This window comes from Sitophilus oryzae, unplaced genomic scaffold (assembly GCF_002938485.1).
Source record: "Sitophilus oryzae breed Bouriz unplaced genomic scaffold, Soryzae_2.0 scaffold_980_pilon_pilon, whole genome shotgun sequence".
NCBI classification, from domain to species: Eukaryota; Metazoa; Arthropoda; class Insecta; order Coleoptera; family Curculionidae; genus Sitophilus; species Sitophilus oryzae.
In genome coordinates this window covers 2,000,567-2,019,308 of record NW_022147617.1, presented here as the reverse complement: position 1 = coordinate 2,019,308, position 18,742 = coordinate 2,000,567, and the positions used below count along the sequence as shown (strand labels likewise).

General features: G+C 31.6%; 1 protein-coding gene across 9 annotated transcripts in view; it reads right to left on the bottom strand.

The window, feature by feature from the left end:
• Positions 1 to 239: 239 nt before the first annotated feature.
• Positions 240 to 18,742, bottom strand: part of LOC115891308 — a 103,254-nt gene continuing 84,751 nt past the window's right edge. For 6 of the 9 annotated variants that reach the window (XM_030911756.1, XM_030911751.1, XM_030911755.1 and 3 more), the window contains 7 exons: positions 16,397 to 17,057; positions 12,693 to 13,222; positions 12,353 to 12,633; positions 10,271 to 10,585; positions 10,073 to 10,219; positions 9,799 to 9,981; positions 240 to 2,975 (listed from right to left, as the gene is read on the bottom strand). In XM_030911756.1, coding sequence (XP_030767616.1) covers positions 2,798 to 2,975; positions 9,799 to 9,981; positions 10,073 to 10,219; positions 10,271 to 10,585; positions 12,353 to 12,633; positions 12,693 to 13,222; positions 16,397 to 17,057 — 2,295 coding nt within the window. In that variant the 3' untranslated portion in view covers positions 240 to 2,797. Of the gene's footprint in view, positions 2,976 to 6,761; positions 6,828 to 9,798; positions 9,982 to 10,072; positions 10,220 to 10,270; positions 10,588 to 12,352; positions 12,634 to 12,692; positions 13,223 to 16,396; positions 17,058 to 18,742 lie in introns of those variants that run through there. The other 3 variants (XR_004051802.1, XR_004051803.1, XM_030911758.1) reach the window with 3 other exon arrangements.

The window sequence follows — 18,742 nt, the reverse complement described above, 5'->3', positions numbered from 1 at the left end:
AGATATTCTAATATTATAAAGGTGAGACTATAAAATACAAAATTGTATATGCATTACTCAAAAATGAACGATATATTAGTTTACGTTTTAATAAATATTTTGTAATCCATTGGAGAATTTCGCGTGGTGACAACTTGCCTCACTTTTAGCTGCCGTGTTACCTGTCCCCTCTCTTTCCTTGTCTAAGCTTCAAGGAATATTTTAGAATATAAAATAAAGGATTAGAGGAAAAATAAATATCAGCTTTTACATATTTATTTCTTGAATTTTTCAATTACAAGTGATACTAAACTAAATATTCGTAATTTAGTACAAATATACACAATAATGAAATATGAATACAGAAAATAAGGGTATAAAATCAAATTAAGAGTATATGGCACATAAAATAAAGTTATCTATTAATGATAAAGGACCAAATGAAATGAAAAACTACAAAAATGAGAATTAATCTATAAATACAATATCGGTCGATCGTTCGATACAAAAACTTTGGTAGACAATCAATATATACAAAACATTTACGTCTGCCTCAATATATACAAATAAATAAAAGTAGCGCTAAACATTACAACCCAAACAAAAATCAGTGTTTATATTTTCAGAAATATACAATAATAAAAAAGGCCACTGTCACATTTTGCATTAGCATTTTGCGTTTTCTTAGGATATACAATACTTATCTCAACAAATAATAAACATTCCGACAATTTTAATAATAGCACTATTATTAGTAGCAAAGTCGATGCCCCATATCAAAGTTTACAAGAAATCTGTAAACTTAGCCTTATGGCGAATTTCACGAAAGGCTTAGGTTTCATTTAAGGACTGGAATTTCATAGAATCCGAGAGAATTTTGTCTTCAAATTTCGCTATTTACTTACTAGTTTTATACTCTAGCTTCATTTATATACATAACACATAGACAAGTAAATCTATAATAAGCTACATAACCGTTATCACAATTTTAACAAATATGCGGAGCTAAATCACTGCCTAAAAACATGTTACGAATGTTAGTGGGAAAACAAGAAATGTTAAAAGGTAGGAAAGAAGATCAAGCTATTGATTGGATCCTTAGGTATTAATTTGTAATACTAGGACCACACAGCTCAAATTCTGTGCATAATGAATATAACAAAACACTTTAAAGTCGAATTCTGTGATTTCGCTGTGATATCAAGAAGTCGAATTTTAAAATAAACTTTTTACCTGAAAGAAAAATGTGCAAGCTTTCACAACAAAACTTTAAATATGTTCCTATTTAAAAATTCTAGTAAAAGCACGAGTATAAGAAATTTTAAATCATAACTTAAATAAAATTTAATGTACTGCACCGACTTATTACAAGCTATACAATCTGATGTCATTTAATTCTATATTTATTTAAGGTAATATCGTATTACAGCATATTAAATTTTAAAACATATGAAAATTTAAACTGACAGTTAAATAGGAATGGAATGTATGGAAGGCATGTTAGTTCAAACAGTATTTTCACATGTGAGTATAAATTAAAATTTCCATACTAACAGTAATATTTATAATAGAACCCAACCACCACTTTAAGATGTTAGTAATATTTTAGGCTGTAATATTAGCTACACCCATTGAAGCCTTTTATAAAAGCGATAACTATTTTCTATACGATATTATTAATTTGAGGTATCTAAGTACTATATATACTTACTAATACTTATATGCACTAAGAGGTAAAGATTATTTTAAACAATCTTAATTATAATTTCATAAATTATTAGAATTTATCTATTCAGGATATTAAATTTATATTTCTTAAACATTAAATGTTTTTAAATGATGTTAAAACTCATTGCGTCTGTTTTTATGTTCTAAATATTCTTCTTATTATTTATGTTGTTCTAAATATTCTAATGTATATTTTTGTAATTTAAATAGCAGTAATGGAGTAAAATCGTTATTTTACTTTAAAAATATATTTATTTAATGTAAATAAGTTAATATTTGGGCTGTAGAATAGAATAATTCAGTAATATTCAATAAATATGACAAATAATTTATTAAGCTATTAAGTTGCCCTTTACCTTTATATCATTGATTTAATCATTTACTTTATAATTTCAGGCCCATTAAAAATTCTTAGAAAGTAGTAACGTATGATATCGAAAATGTCAATTCATCAAAATCTTTTAAGTAATATTCATATTAGGTATACTTAGTTAAAGATAGCTAGATTAGCAAAGAGACATAGCGGTTTAACAGTAACTGACTAGAGAACTAATAAAAACTGACAAGAACAAAAATTAATATTAAAATTTTAAAATCAGATACTATCATTTGAAATAACAGAATTATAAAAATTGTCATTCAAATATAAGTGAAATATAAATGACATAAACATTCAATTCCTATAAAAAAATTACCAGTCCTTAAAGTCATCATACACTTATATAGGGCATTTTATTATAAACTTGCTTACAGTTTTATACCGTAAATATTTCTCTTGAAGTACTTAATATTATTGGAGCATACCGTCTATTTAAAATATTTTCATATTGGTGATTTAATTGGGATACTACTATAGCATAGTATAGATATATAATTACTATATGCACGATATTAAAATATTTTAAAGTTTTATCTCTAGAATTATTCCATTTTTACCATTTTAACACAATTAAAATACTGGAAATCATATAAGCATTATTTTAAGGAGTAAAATTAATATTTCTTGAAAATTCCTGTTAAAATGATAATGCTATTATAATTTTGTATATATATCAACTAAATATTCAGTTGAAATTTAATGAACTGTGTGTCAAAATCGTCCATTATCAATAATCACAGCTGACTTAGGTACCAGTCCTTTTTGCGTGCCTCTGCAGCATAAGAGCCACTTATCATCCACTTCCAAGACCACCTTCAATCTTTCCCCTTCGTTATATGATAAATGGCCACTTTCTGAAGGCAGCCTATGACTTACAGTTCGTACAACCCTAAAATATAAATATACCATTAGATAAATATATTGCAAATTGTAATAAATATATACATATATATAATGAAACAAAATGACATTTGTTAGACTCACTAAAACTCGAGAACTGTTATATTTAATAAAAACAACAATAGAGAACAAACAACCGACCGGAGGTGGGCCTGTGGTCTAGGCGACCGCTTCCCATTTACAATCGAGAGATCTTGGGTTCGAATCCCGCAAAATTCTAAACATTTTTTTTAATATATTCGGATATGCCTTTTTCTTTCTTCTCAAGATTATTTCTGTAATATTGTGTTAAAAAGGCTGTTTAATTTCCTTTAGGTATTATTAGGGAAAATATTATTTAAAGTTAATAAGAATTTTGCGGTTAGTTACGAAATGAAGATTAATATTATTTATTGTTAATGATTGATTATTAGTAAAGGTTAATATTCGTTTAGATTGTTAATATTAATTATTGTTAACGAATGATAGGATCACTAATGGGGCAAATAATTAACAAGTAAACATCGATTTTATGAAATGTTCTTTTTCGTTCCATTAAATTTACCTATGAAATTGAGAACAACGATATATATTAGTTATTAGAAATAATACTAATTGCCTGGAATTTGTTATATACAGAAATAATACCACTACATGCAGATATCTGAGATATAGAATATATATTCCTAATGAGTGATACCTTAGTAATGGTAAATAAAATGACTAGGTTAAATTTCTTAGTACAAAGTTTTCAACGAAAGATATGAAATAGAAAGAAATTGCATTAGGAATCTAGCTGAGTGTAATGGATATGCTTCTTCGTTCGTTGATAATATAATTAGAAAACGTAGATATAAGTTTGCGACCCCCCACCTCCTCACCGCCGGATCCGCCACTGAATGTTAAGATAGTATGAACCTTAGGTATGAACAGAGACAATAGCCCAATTCCTTCCAGTTCTCTGTTCCTACTACTCTAGTTTCGAAAATTAATTGACTCGCTTGACTAGTTTTTGCCAGCGCCTACTCGGAGCCAACTGTGCGAGTATATAAACGCTCAATTTGTAAATATTAGTTTAGTTTCAATCATCGGCTGATGATGCTAACTTGGTTAGCGAAACGCGCGTCCAGTGTAAAAGCACAGAATATCAAGCTACGCAACAGAAGCCTCGTTACATGTATAAAATCGTAGGTCTCAAAATCAGATATTTTGATGCGGTAGTTTCACTACTACATAACAGAGGGCGATAAATATAAAAGAAAACAGTTTTCTACAAACCAAATTTAAAAGAATTTTATGCAATGTTGCCATTGTGTAATTTATATTGTAATACTTCCTGATAAAGCCTACCTTCAAATTTGCTACATCATTTAAACATATTAAAATAGATTAGAGCTCTTTTTTCAAACGTTTAAGTATTTAACTTGCCATGTTAGTTGGAGTTAAATCTTACGAGCTGAATTAAAATCACTTCCTGACGTTTGATTCTAACTGAATCCTGAATTTTGATTGTAATTCGGCGACAATATAACAAGTATTGTTCTACTATTATGACACCACTTCCTGACGTTCGATTGTGTTCATACCGTATGATCGGGAAAAAACGGCGTTAGCGATGGCTATGAAATGAAAATCGCTGTCATTTTATGTGTAAATTTATATGGGAAATGTCATCGATCATCTTTTCCCAGCCAACTGGACGCCGTTTTTTTCGGTATCATACGGTATTTGATATATACTTGCGTATTTTTCATGACATTGCAATATTATGGTACCATGAAGCATATCAAGTAATACCGTAATATAGTACCATATTACGATACATGGCGTTCGATTGGGCTTAAACTTGGTATATTACGTATCTTCAGTGACATTGTAATATTATGGTACCATGAAGCATATCAAGAGGTACCATAATAGTACCATATACGATACCATTTCCTGGCGTTCGATTGGGCTTAACTTGGTATAGTAAGTATCTTCGGTGACATTGTAATATGATGGTACTATGATGCATCTACTATGATGCATCTACTATGATGCATATATAAAGTGGTACCTTAAGATAGTACCATATTACGATACCACTCCCTGACGTTCGATTAGGCTCATATTTGATTATACTTGCGTATTTTTGATGACATTGCAATATTATGCTACCATGAAGCATATCAAGGGGTACCATAATGTAGTACCATATTACGATACCATTTCCTGGCGTTCAATTGGGCCCAAATTTGATATATTTGTGTTGTGACAGCAACTTTTATGCCGAACTAATATATTATTAATTGTACCTGTGTCACTTTTTAAAATCTACCTAGGCCTATATAAATAACGTGGCAAACAGAAAAAAAAAATTATTATAGTATTTTTTAGACAATTAACATTTTTTGTACTGCATTTTAATAAATCATTTCCATTATTATTAAACGTATATTTCATTACTAACGTTTCAGCATTAATGAATATCACTATCAATGGCCCTGTAATTAAAGTTATTTTCTTAGTTAACATAATAAAGTAGTGTATATTAAAAATGTATTTTGAGAGCATATGTTTTCTAATAATATACTTAAAATTAAAACTATTTTAAAAGCCAAACGAATAATTAATATAAGTGTATCTGACAAGAAACGAAGAATAGAAAGAAATTATTATACACTAGAAAAAGAATGGGATGCCAATTAAAGTCTGTTTGAATCTGGCAACTGTGCATATTTAGCCGAGCTTTAAGGCCGTCGACGTACCGTCGTTCTACGTCGATCCAAAAGCGAAAGTTGAAAATTTCCAATTATATTCTGATTATGATATTGTCGCGCCATCTAGTATTTTATTTGTGCAATTTTAGCTCTTTCATTTCGAGTATTTTTCTGTTGCTTAGCTAGATATTCTGTGGTAAAAGTAAAGGTGTATTGTGGTGATAGTGTTTTATGTTGTAACACCAAAGGTTTCATCCCCCGTCTGTAAAAATGCATATATAGGGCGAGTCTTAAATAAGTGCAAATATTTAAAGGGTAGTATATTTCGACCTCAGAAAACCGATTATGAAGTTTTTTTCCCGAAAAATTTTGAATTTTTTAAAACATTTTCTGGGAATTGTTTTAGTTTTTAGTTAAAAATCATAATAACTTGATAATATGGCAATACAAGTAGTAGCTTAAATTTACAAGAAAGAAAATCCAGAAAAGATCCATTGGTCCTCAAAATTTTAGTAAAAATTTTTTTTTGGAAATTTCCAAAGTAAAATAACTTTATTATTTTGGATTTATTTGAAAAACGGTAAAGAGAAAATACGTTTCATTTATCGAGATCTACCAGCCCTGAAAATATTTGCACTTATTTAAATAAAATAAAAAAAATAATAAAAATAATGTCGGATTAGTTACACCATTTTTAACTCAAGAACGGCTAGACGGATTTTAATGATCTCTAATTTGTTGAATTTTCTCCACTCCGAATAGCAGAATAAAAGAGCCAACAAATTATTATTTCTATACAGGAACAGCTTATTACACACGGTAAACATAATATCGGGAACATATATTTAGTTATTGGTGAATTCTTCATCTCTTGTACCATACGATCGAAAAAAATACGCCAGAGTTGGCTTGTAGAGCGCTATCATTATATATGAAAAGTTATTTTATGGTGAAGTCATCGATCGTCATATCAGACAACCAAAGGCGTTTTTTCGATCATACAGTATATTCCAATGGTACACATCGAAATTATTGCATTGCTGATATTAGTGGTGCACAAATACTACTGTTAAATTTTACATTACATATCACACCTTACATATCGGTTGTTTATTTATGGAACACATTTCTCGACCGCTTTCATTACTGTCTACAGAAAACTGTAAAAAAGCAATAATATATAAATTTTATGTTTCAGTACTCATTCAGTAAAAATATCAAAAAGTTCGTTAAAGGCCGTTCTGAATTCTATAAATATGACATTTTAATTGAAAAGTAAATTATTTTTTTATCAAATATTCAATGACTATTGAAGTCATCTCTTCTCTCCTGAACACAAGTAACCATGATATTCGTTTTGTTTCTAATATAATGCAAAATTAGCTTCGTTATTCAAAATTACAATATTAATACTTTTCTCAAAATCACAAACCTATAAAAAAGCGGTGGTCGAACCTCATTCGTACAGTAACTTCATTTATTTAAAAAAGCGTAATTATTATTTCTTCACAATCGACCGCCATCTTACAGACGGAAATGTCAAACCACCGCACGTATCTATCTATTTATAATTCAGAAAACATATGAATATTTTATCATATTCATAATTTTCCTACAGCTGAAAAAGGTATCCAATATTTTCTATATACGTATAACTACAGTATAACCCATTTATTTCCCTTAATATACTTAATGTAATCCCTAAAAGTGATATTTTACTAAATAAACCAAACAAGTTTATTGAGAAAGAGTCGATTGCGATATATGACATAAAAATTTGACAGGAAATATAATTTACTTTTGAGTTATAATAGAAAATAAGAAATAATGTCATTGTCATAACCCATGTTATAACCTAACCGAGAAGAGAATAGCGTGTCAACTTTTATTTTGGTCGTATGGTACCATGGTACATATTATAGGATATTATATGCAATTATGTGTACTATACTAAAAAAACTGATTTTAGAATTAACTCCAAGTGATATTTTAAATGTAAATTGAAAAGGCAAAAAATCTAATGCAAGTTTTATATTGACTTTAAAATTTGTTCTTCTGGCCTTTTTAAACCTTAAAATATACAGGGTTGATCCCTAATGACATACTAATAATTAAGGTGGTAATTCCTGGACCTATACTAAGAAAAAAAATGAATGTACGTGTTGTAGAACGTAAATAAATGGAACAAAAAATAGTTATTTTTTATACAAGACGATAAAATGGTATTTTAATATTCTATAACTTTAAAATTATATCTATTTACTGCGTACTGTTCTAAAATTGTCCATGTATATTCTTTTTGTAATTTTAAAGACTTAAATTTTTTTGAATTGTATTATTTGTATTGTGTATTATTTGTTGTTTGTATTTTTTTGTGATTTTGTTGTTTGTGAGTGCTTTATCGATGAAGCTGTTTTGGCTTTTTGCACAATAAAGCGTTGTTTGTTTTGTTTGTTTATTTTATCGTCAACCGAAAAGATTAATTCACGAGCGATGAAATCGGGAGTGAATTAATTTCGGGAGACGATAATGCAATTTTATCGTCGTGTATAAAAAAAATATTTTTTTCCAAAGCGAGTTACGTTTTAAGAAATATTCAGAAATTATTATTTCAAGGAATTTATTACGAGTAGAAAAAATATTGTGCTGGATTGGCGTTGGTTTCTATGTAATTAACAAATAAAGCTGTCTCTTTTTTCAGTTTTGAGTCAATATTTTTTAATTCTCTTTCTTGTCGATTACTGATTGAATTGGAGCCAGAAATGGCTCAAACGAAAAAAGTAAATTACCAAGTTAAATATTCAGGCTGAGGCGACAAACGCCATATCCAAACTACTTCCATTTAAATCCCGAATAGCTTATGGAAAGGAATACAAAAATTTTCAAAAATGGCAGCAATTAAAAAACGTGCGAGAAGAAATAAAGTTTTCAACCTATCCTCGCTGTTAAAGTATCATTTAATCTACACTTGCGGTTAAAGTACTATTTTATCTACTATTTTTGATAGATCTAAGCAACTTTAACAGTTGCTATGGAAAAAAGTTAATGTTTATTGTTATAATAAACAACACTTGAAATACAGAATTTATAATAGAAAAGTGGTTTCTTGATAAACTTAACTATCCCCCAACTCTTACTCTAGACTATTAACACAAATAGAGACTGTATAACTGTCTAAACTAGGACTATCTGAACTTAGAGATACAGTATTACTTGTGGTAGTTAGGCATTAATATGTAGATTTTCCATTGTATATTCTACATATAATACATCTAAACATCTTAACTTTTGAGATACAGGGTGGTAAAATATTGTAAAATTAACACAACTATTCATAATAACCACAGACTAGCTTAGTCTGTGTAATGTGTAATAACTAACTATGTTATATTTTTGCAGATATTTTTATGAAATTTGATTCACGTCTTCTATGCATTAAAATGTACCGTATGATCGAAAAAAAACGGCGTCAGCGATGGCTATGGAATGAAGATCGCTGTCATTTTATATGTAAATTTTTATGGGAAATGTCATTATGTTCATTTCCCAGCCAACTGGACGCCGTTTTTTTCGATCATACGGTATTTTCGATGAACAAAAATTTGTCTTCACATATCTCTTAATTTGCCTCCAGTAAATGCAGAAAGGATTTACATCCAGTGACCGCATCAGATGTTTTTAAGGAAAACACATGCGTCGAACAAAAGAAAAGGATATGATCAAAGATATCGAGTTTAAATATCTTTGGAAAGGATAAAAATTATTTAGAAATAAATACAGATTTTGAAAATAATTTTAATTTTAAGCGAAGTCCATGGGGCATAATTTTTCTCCAAAAATATTCAATGTAAACTCCGTATGGACACTAGTTAGAATTATTTGTAGGTACATCAAAATATACATTTTGATGCATGGAAGATATGTTTCAAATTTTACAAAGATATCTGTGATATAGCAACAGAGTTATGTTTTTTTTAATTTTACCTCCCTGTATTTCAAAAGTTAAGATATTTAGGACATACATGCATATGAAGTGTTTTCTTAGAATAGGTCCAAGGATCACTTCCCTAATTATTAGCATGTTATTAAGGAACACCCTGGATATCTATTATAATCTATCTTGCAACTTACTTTGGCGTCACACTCTTTGGATTTTCTCCTAGAGATTTCCTATTTAATGAACTAGATGCTGCTCTTCTTGGAACCACTGGTTTGGATGATTTATTATTTTGACAAGTTGGTTTGTAAGGTAGACTACTTGGCCTAGGAATGTGTTTTATTTGTTCGTTTTCAACCTGATCAACGCGACTCGCTCTGTAATACATTCATAAATTATTGATCAAAATTATATTTTAAATTAGCAGCTTTTTAAAAGGTTTAAAATTTTAAATATATTTAAATTTACCTTGGTGTGCTGTTTTTGACAGGTGAATTTTTAATAGTATTAATTCCTTTTACACCAGGTATGCTTTTATTAGCTTGAGAACAAGTAATTTTTTTATGAGAAACTAAAACTGGTATTCCTGATGGCTTTACTGGTGAAGTTATAGGTCTGAAAATTCAATGTGTAAATTCATTTTACATAAAATAAACACCACAATACCTAGGTATTTTTGATTTATTTGCGTGGGTTGGACTTGATGGAGGAGAATCTCTTTCTTCAGAATCCCTACCACTTAACATTTCCCACCTTTGTTGTAATTTCTTAAATCTTTTACCATTTAAAGGTTTTTCATCGGAAAAATTGGAATCTAATGATTCTGGTTCACAAGTACGGTTTTCTTTTGCTTCATTTCTTTCAAGTTCAGTCTTCTTTGAAGAAGGCGGTGTTTCTAAGCTGTCCACGTAATCTTCGTCTTCTTTCGCCAGTCGATCATACACTTGATATAGCTTTGAGTTTAGGGCAATGCCAGACCACCTAGAAGATTGAAAACTTCAACTCTACACCAAAATAAAACACTAAATCATTAATCAATTAAAACTGATATGTGTATAGGCAATAGGGGGCTAATATAGGAGCATATCTGTCTAAATGGCAGCTTCATATTGTGGTGATTTAGTGTTTTATTTTGCTGTTGTAACACCAAAGGTTTCAACCCCCAACTGTAATTTTTGACATATACATATGTTTCGCATTGTTAGGCCTTTTTCAAGAGTTTCTTAAAACTGATTTTTTTAACAGTTTTAAGAAACTCTTGAAAAAGGCCTGACAATGCGAAACATATATGTAGAGTTAAAGTTACTCTTACTAAATTTTGATACATCTAAAAGCGTGTTTTATTAAAATACTAATATAAAACAGCCGCTACACTATCCCCGAAATGTTTTACGAAATATTTCTGAAATAAAACCCAGATTAACCGAGATTAACAATAAAAAACAAACAACCAATCGCGGCGCGTCTTGATTAATTTCAGGAAACGTGGAAACTAATTTTTATAACACGGGCTTATAATTATCGTTCTATTTTGTGAAATAGCACAAAGCAATAAAGGTCAAACGTTGTGGTGGCTTCAGAATAAGTAAACATGGAAAAACTGATATGAAAACAGTTACCGATGGTAAATTAAATTGGCTATTGCTCGAAGGTTACACAAGAATATTTAGTTTTAATCATTGTCTAATATTATTAATTACAATATAGTAAAAAAATGTAAAACAGTGACAGGCTTATAATCCACGGTATTGCGCCTAATGGACAAAATATACACAAAATTATTTAAAAAATCGTCTAATTATTTATTATTTCTGGTTATGGTAAAGTAACATTTATACTGTAGTCTGTAGCAAAGTTTAGTTTATGAATTTGGTTTTATTTTTCTAGTTTTAATTGTCTAAATCAATACATAATAAATACTAGTTGAATGGATTTATATCAAACCACAGAGAAAATATCGTTTACAGATTTCTCTTAAGAACAATAAAAGAACATCGCTTTTAATTAATGTCCGTGGACCATACTTTTGTTGACATATGGTCAATTAATAATTTTCCCAAGCGGATATATTGACAATGTTACCAGTATTACTCATCAAGCAATACTACTCATATTAATCAATTAAGGCCGTAAACAAACATATCATATACAATTTTATATACTAATTCATTATAACAAAATTAAATCATAAAAATATAGTAATTCTATTTCTGCAGTTTAAGTGAAAAGTTTTGTTCCTGAATATCTACTATACATATAATAAACGCGTGCTGAAATATTAATTCTGTGGAATATATATATCAATACTCGTATCAATATAACATAAAACGAGATGTAATTAACGAAATATCATCGTAACAACAGCTATTTTAGAAACGTCTAGGTTTACTTATTTCACTGAGATTTATGAAAAAAAATCCTTTGCCTCCGATACAGATACCGCCACGTTTTGGAAATAGCTCAAAACAAAATAAAATTGAACGAGGCAACAAAAACGCCAAAAAATCCCCCCTCGCACTCTTCACGAGAAGTTTTCAGGTGCTTTAAAAATCGAAAGTAGGTCGAGGCAAACCGAAGTGGGCCAAGACAACTGGAAATAAATCGAAATGCATGAAAGTTGGGCGACGAAATGCCACCTTGACATGTTTCGGGTTGTTTCTGGCATAGTGTGTAGGCTGTTTAAGATTTTAAATATTATGTAATAATGATAATGGATATCAATGCTACTTAATCAGTTGTAAATTATACCTTTTTTTTGCTACCATATTAACATCTTCGCCTAGTTTAAAATTCGGCGCATTTGTTAATATTCCGTCTTCTATGCAACTTCTGGGTCGTTCTTTTTCCATCTTATGCTTTTCCGAATTATCCGAACTTAATATATCTTTATGACAGGCACTGTAGAAATTATTTTTAACTGTTGTTGCTGTTGATATGTCGTCTGATTCAGAATTTGAACGGCTGTGAGGCGAGACGCTAAGTCCATATTTTGTGGATAAGAACTGTTTGTAATTTGGAGAAGACGCATGCTACAAACAATGTCAATTACATATATATGAAGTATGATAAATAAAAAAACACTAATTACCTTATGTGTTGGACTAACCAGTTGATGGAAAGAATCCATTCTTTTGAAACTTAAATGTAGCTGTTTATATTCAAAAAGCAGATCAAACTGAAATGGTAGAAAAGCAAGAGGCTGTAGAGCAGCTATCATGGCATCCAACATGTTCCTTAAATTTGCTCCTCCAGTATGTGATAAAACCAACAAAGAATCAGCTGTATAATGTTTCTTTAAGATACTTTCTCTTGTTTTTAAATAGCTTGTCCAAGCATCCAACGATCTTACATTTAATAGTCCAAAAATAAAAGCATTAAATTTTACCAATCCTTCACTAATAACATCTTCACTATTAATTTTCATAACAAGATCATTTAATGCCTTTGTTAATGGTCCCTGTTGTGCAGAAGCTTCTACAACCTGCCATACTGAATTGTTTATTGCCCCAAAACTTGTGTCTAGGAAAGGCTTTAAGCCATCACTTAATACAGCATACAGGGCAGGGCATAAAGTGGTTAGAGCCAGTTTTGCGCATGCTGGATTTACACTAGAGTCTCCTATAAGATGAATAAAATACCTGTTTACTATTTTATTGTTTATAAGAAATTCAGGGTGGGCCGGAACTGTAGTCCGGAAATTTCGGCAGCACATTCTGCAGATAAAAATAAGTAAAAAACTTCGTGTAAATGTATGTCCTAAAATTCTTAGTTTCGGAGATACAGGGTGTAGTAATTTCATTATTTATTTCGATTTTTTTCCAAATAATTTCTGAAGTAACGTCGATATTTGGATGGAAATTGGTGTCTGGGAGTTTTTTGACATAAGAAATTTGGATTTAGATGTCAATTTTTTTGACTCTTATTTGTGGGGGGCGTTACCTACATGTGTTCTAACAGTTTTGAAGAGTAACTTTTCGTCCGTACCTGTATAAATCTACTGAGTGAAAAAAATATACATTTCCGTGAATCGCTACGAGCGACCGTCCTCAAGATATATAGAATGAAAATAGACAATACACTTGTCATTATTGATAAAAAATAAACATGTTGAGTAGATAGTTATTTGACTGAATGATAAATTTGGGAACTTTTTATTTTTTTAAATTAATATCATAAAGTTTTCTTTGAAAAAATGTTGATAAAACAGTTTCTGTTAAACCTTTGACACAAAAACATTTCAAATTTATGATTTCAGTCTAATAACTGTGTTAAATAACTAGGTTAATTTAGTTAACATATGTTTAATTTATGTCAATGGTGACATGTATTGATAATTTCGATTCCATATATCTCGAGAACTGGATATGGAGAAACAACTGGATATAACATATAACATATGGAGAAATAAACTGGAAATATTATTCGTAGCGATTTTTACCAAGAGACCTTTTTTACGTAAAAAACGCCCTAAATGTAGTGGCAGTTTTTACTGAGTACTTTTATACAGGTACGGACAAAATTTAATTAATTTTCAAACCAGAAGAATTATTAATTTTCAAACCAGCTAAAATATATGTAGGTGGTCCCCTCTACAAGTAGGAGTCACATTGACATCAGAATCAAATCATGTCAAATCTCATGTCAGAAGACTCCCAGACAGACACCAATTTTCATCCAAATATTGACATTACTTCAGAAATTATTTGGGAAATCGAAATAAAAGTAAAACTTCTACACCCTGTATCTCTGAAACTAAGCATTTTAGGACATACATTTATACGAACTGTTTTAGTTATTTTTATCTGCAGAATATGCTGCCGAAGATTCCCGGATACAGCACGGATCACCCTGTATAGTCCGTCCGGAAATAGAATATAATAGCTTACTTCGGGTTTTTCTTATTGCCGATTCTGAACAGTCCTAGAACTGTGATACGCATGCGCAGAAGGAAATACGGAGAAATTATTTCATTAGCGCATGCGCGGCAGAGTTCTAAGTTAGTTCAGAATCGGTAAGAATAAGAACCCGAACAAAGCTAATATGATTACAAGTTAACATCCAAAAATATTATGATTACCTCCAAAAATTGTCAGAAAACAAAGTAATATGACATAATACAGGGTGGCCCATCGAAAACGTTCCGCAAGGCATAACGGCCAGGGTAATTTTTTTTCAGAAAATCCAAAAACACGTCAATTTTGTTTGTGAGGGGGACAACTTTTGCTCCAAAAATGATTGTAAAATCTTCAATCTTCTAAATGGGGGTGTCATCCCCCAATTTTTTTCAAATAGGAAGGGGGCAAGTGGTACCGCAATGAAAAGGGCTTCCTATTCTCTATACTTTCCCGTTTTGTTTTTGAAAATCGGTCGAGTCGTTGGGAAAATATGAAGGATTGAAATTTGAAAAGTTTATTTAAACATTTACCAGAGTAAATGATAAGGATAAATTCTTCTACCAATTTGGTGTTTTTTCTTATTATTTCTAGATATTTACGCATTTTTTCACTTGCCACAAGGTTGAACGATCAGATGCGGTAGTTGCTGGATAACTGTTCTGTGACTTATGCGTTGAAGTTCTTCTCGATATCGTTAAACTTTTTAACCATTATGGTGTACTCACTTACAGAAAAAGTGGAAATAATCGAACTTTATTTTAAAAATAATGAATGTGGCAATCGGGTTGCGCAGATATTCAATGAACGCCATCCTGACAACACCTTTATGGCGAAATTGTTCGCAAGTTAGTAGCAAAATTTCGCAAAACTGGTTCCGTTATGAATAAAAAGAGGCAGAGGGAAAATCCTGTATCCTGTAGTAAATGAAGCTATGGAGGTATTCGTATTGGGCCAAGTTACCATGGATTGTACGCTGAGTACAAGAAAATTAGCCAATGAGACCGGCCTGAATCGTACAAGTGTCCAAAGGATATTAAAAAATACAACTTCCACCCGTACAAAATTCAGATGGTACAAGAACTCAACGAAGACGATTTTGATCGTCGCTTGCAATTTTGTGAAACTATGAGTGAACGAGTGGAGAATGATAATAATTTCCTATTCAAGGTGTGTTTTTTCGGATGAGTGTACTTTCTGTTTGAACGGTGTCGTTAATCGGCACACTTACAACTGTCGGTACTGGGCTGAGGACAACCCCAGTGTTTTTCACGAGGTGCACACACAAAATCCTCAGAAATTGATCGTGTAGGCTGGTATTTTTGGAAATTCTCTTGTGGGTCACTTTAACGATATTGAAAAGAACTTCAACGCACAAGTCACAGAACAGCTATCTAGCAACTACCGCACCTGATCGTTCAACCTTGTGGCAAGTGAAAAAATGCGTAAACATCTAGAAATAATAAAAAAAACTCAAATTGGTCAAAGGAATTTATCCTTATCATTTACTCGGATAAATGTTTAAATAAACTTTTCAAATTTCAATCCTTCATATTTTCTCAATGACTCGACTGATTTTCAAAAACGAGGCGGGGAAATATAGAGAATAGAAAGCTCTTTTCATTGCGGTGCCACTTGACCCCCTTTCCATTTGAAAAAAATTGGGGGATGACACCCCCGCTTAGGGGGTTGAATATTTTGCAATCATTTTTGGGGCAAAAGTTGTCCCCCTTACAAACAAAATTAACGTATTTTTGGATTTTTTGAAAAAAAAGTACCTTAGCCGTTATGCCTTGCGGAACGTTTTCGATGGGCCACCCTGTATACTTTCTCTGGATAGACTAGATAAATACTGAAGTAAAGAAAAATAAAATAAATAGTATTAATTATCTGCACATACCTAAAGTATTCAGTTCCTGTTGATTTGAAGCTAGTGAAAAATATTGCATAACTTGATCAACTGCTTCCATAACACCATTTATTAGAGATCTTTTTTGGACATAGTTGTCTGATGGTGCTTTACACAGATGAATTGGTGTAGTTTGGGGACTAGAATAATTTGGACTATTTTCATTTTCTTCGCAAATAGTCATGTCAGCTATAACTTTAGGTTGGAAGTTCTTCTGCAGTAAGAGGGCAGAAACATTAGGTGAATTGTTAGGAGGAATAAAATGTTTTGTATCAAAGTGTTTAGGTGCCACATTGATATTTTCAGCGAAGCTGACGCTTTTCTTTCCTCCGAAATGATCCGCTCCATCTTGATTAATTTTTAAGGATAAGAATTTACTAACATAGGATTTTAAATGAGTCAGACTCTCCTCGGCTTTTTCTTCTTCTGATGATGAAAATCCGCTGAGTTTTAAAAACTCCTCTAGCTGTATTAGTTCATCCATAGATATATTTTGAAGAAGATAATCAGGTTTGTTTGAAAATGACTCCGGATGTTCGTCTAAGCTGCTACTGGAAGTACCTGCATCAACTCCTTCATCTTCGGTTTCGGAAAATCTTTTGTTTCTTGTTAAGTAATATGTATCCGGTAATGATTTCCTTTTCGATGATATCTAAAATATCGATTTTAATTTTTTAGAAATATTAATTTAAGATTTTAGAAATATCTCTGGTGACAGCTAAATCATTGCCCAACCTTTATAGAAAAATGTTTAAAAAGGAAGGGTAATCCCAAAATTATTAAATCAATTAGTCAATATTAAACTTGAAATTAAACCGCTTTATAGCGAAAAAAAAAGCTTTTGAAAGCGGAAACCAACTGAAAGCGGAACTGAAGAATCTGGAACTCCATCGGTAACCTGGAATGGGTGTCCTCCAACGGTCTAAGACACTCGAAAAAGTTCCTCAGAACTTACGACCGAGAAAAATCAAAGATTTTCCTTGATTTAAGTAAAAAAAAAAAATTCGGATTGTCATGGGGTTTCTAACAGGACAATCTCTCCTCAACGCACATCTCAGTAGGCGGAAGCTGAGAAACAACGGCAAATGCAGATTCTGTGGGGAAAATAGGGAAACACAAGAACACCTTATCACTGAGTGCGCCGAGACGACGACCGTTCGTGCCATGAACTTTGGTACGGCTGATGTAGAGGATGGAGAGCTGGCCTCTGTGGAGCCGTCTCAGATACTGGCTTTTGTTAAAACCCTGAGACTGTATGGTGAGTTATAACTTTATTTTTTTTTGGGGGAACACATAGAACACATAGATCTATACGGTCTCGGTGATTAACTCCCCTCCAAAACATTCTACATTCTACATAGCCTTTTGAAAAATATTAACTTGTGATACAGTATAATTAAAAAGTTGATTATCGATTATTATGAAAAACAGGTATAACAATCCCCATCCTTCGACGATCCTTCTAATTACAGAGGACTAACACTGCTATGCTCTATGGCTAAGTTGCTGCTAAAATATTAACGCAAAAACTTAGTGAACAATTAAACATACGCGAAGAACAAGGCTTTAGCCCCAACAGATCAACGATGGACGCGATATTTATACTGCGTCAAATGGTAGAGAAATCCATAGAGTTCAGCAAGTCGTTGTTTTTGTGCTTTGTTGATCTGAAGCAGGCATTTGATAGGGTACGTCTGACAGATGTCATCAGGATCCCAAGAGACAACAATATATCTGAAACTTACTGCCGATTAATAACGTAGCTAAACACTGGGAACTCAATCAAAATTAAAACAGAAGACGGCCTTTCTGAAAATGTTCCTGTTTCTGTCGGCGTCAGGCAAGGGAACGGCCTCAGTCCTACTCTCTTTAATATCATTATGGATCAGATGATCAAAGATGTAAATTTCTTGACATTGGATACAGAATGGGTCAGAAATCCGTCGGAATTGTATGTTGTGCAGACGATGCAGTATTGATGGCAGAGAACGAGGATGACCTACAGCGACTCCTTTACCGACTAACAAATAAATCTGAACCTCTCAACATGCAGATATCCGTGGGAAAAGGCAATCAATAGTAATAACGAAAGAACCAATGAGATGCAAACTCGTAGTTAACAACCAAACAATTAACCAGTGTTCCAATTTAATTACTTGGGTGTGAATAGCTCTGGCAACAGAAATATCTCAGACGAAGCAAGGGTCCAAACAAAGCAGCACGAATATCTGGCTACTTAAGAGATACCATATGGAGAAATAAACTTATGTCAAGAGGAACTAAAGTTCGCATATACAAGACTTGTGTTAGACCAGTTCTTACCTATGCTAGATAGAC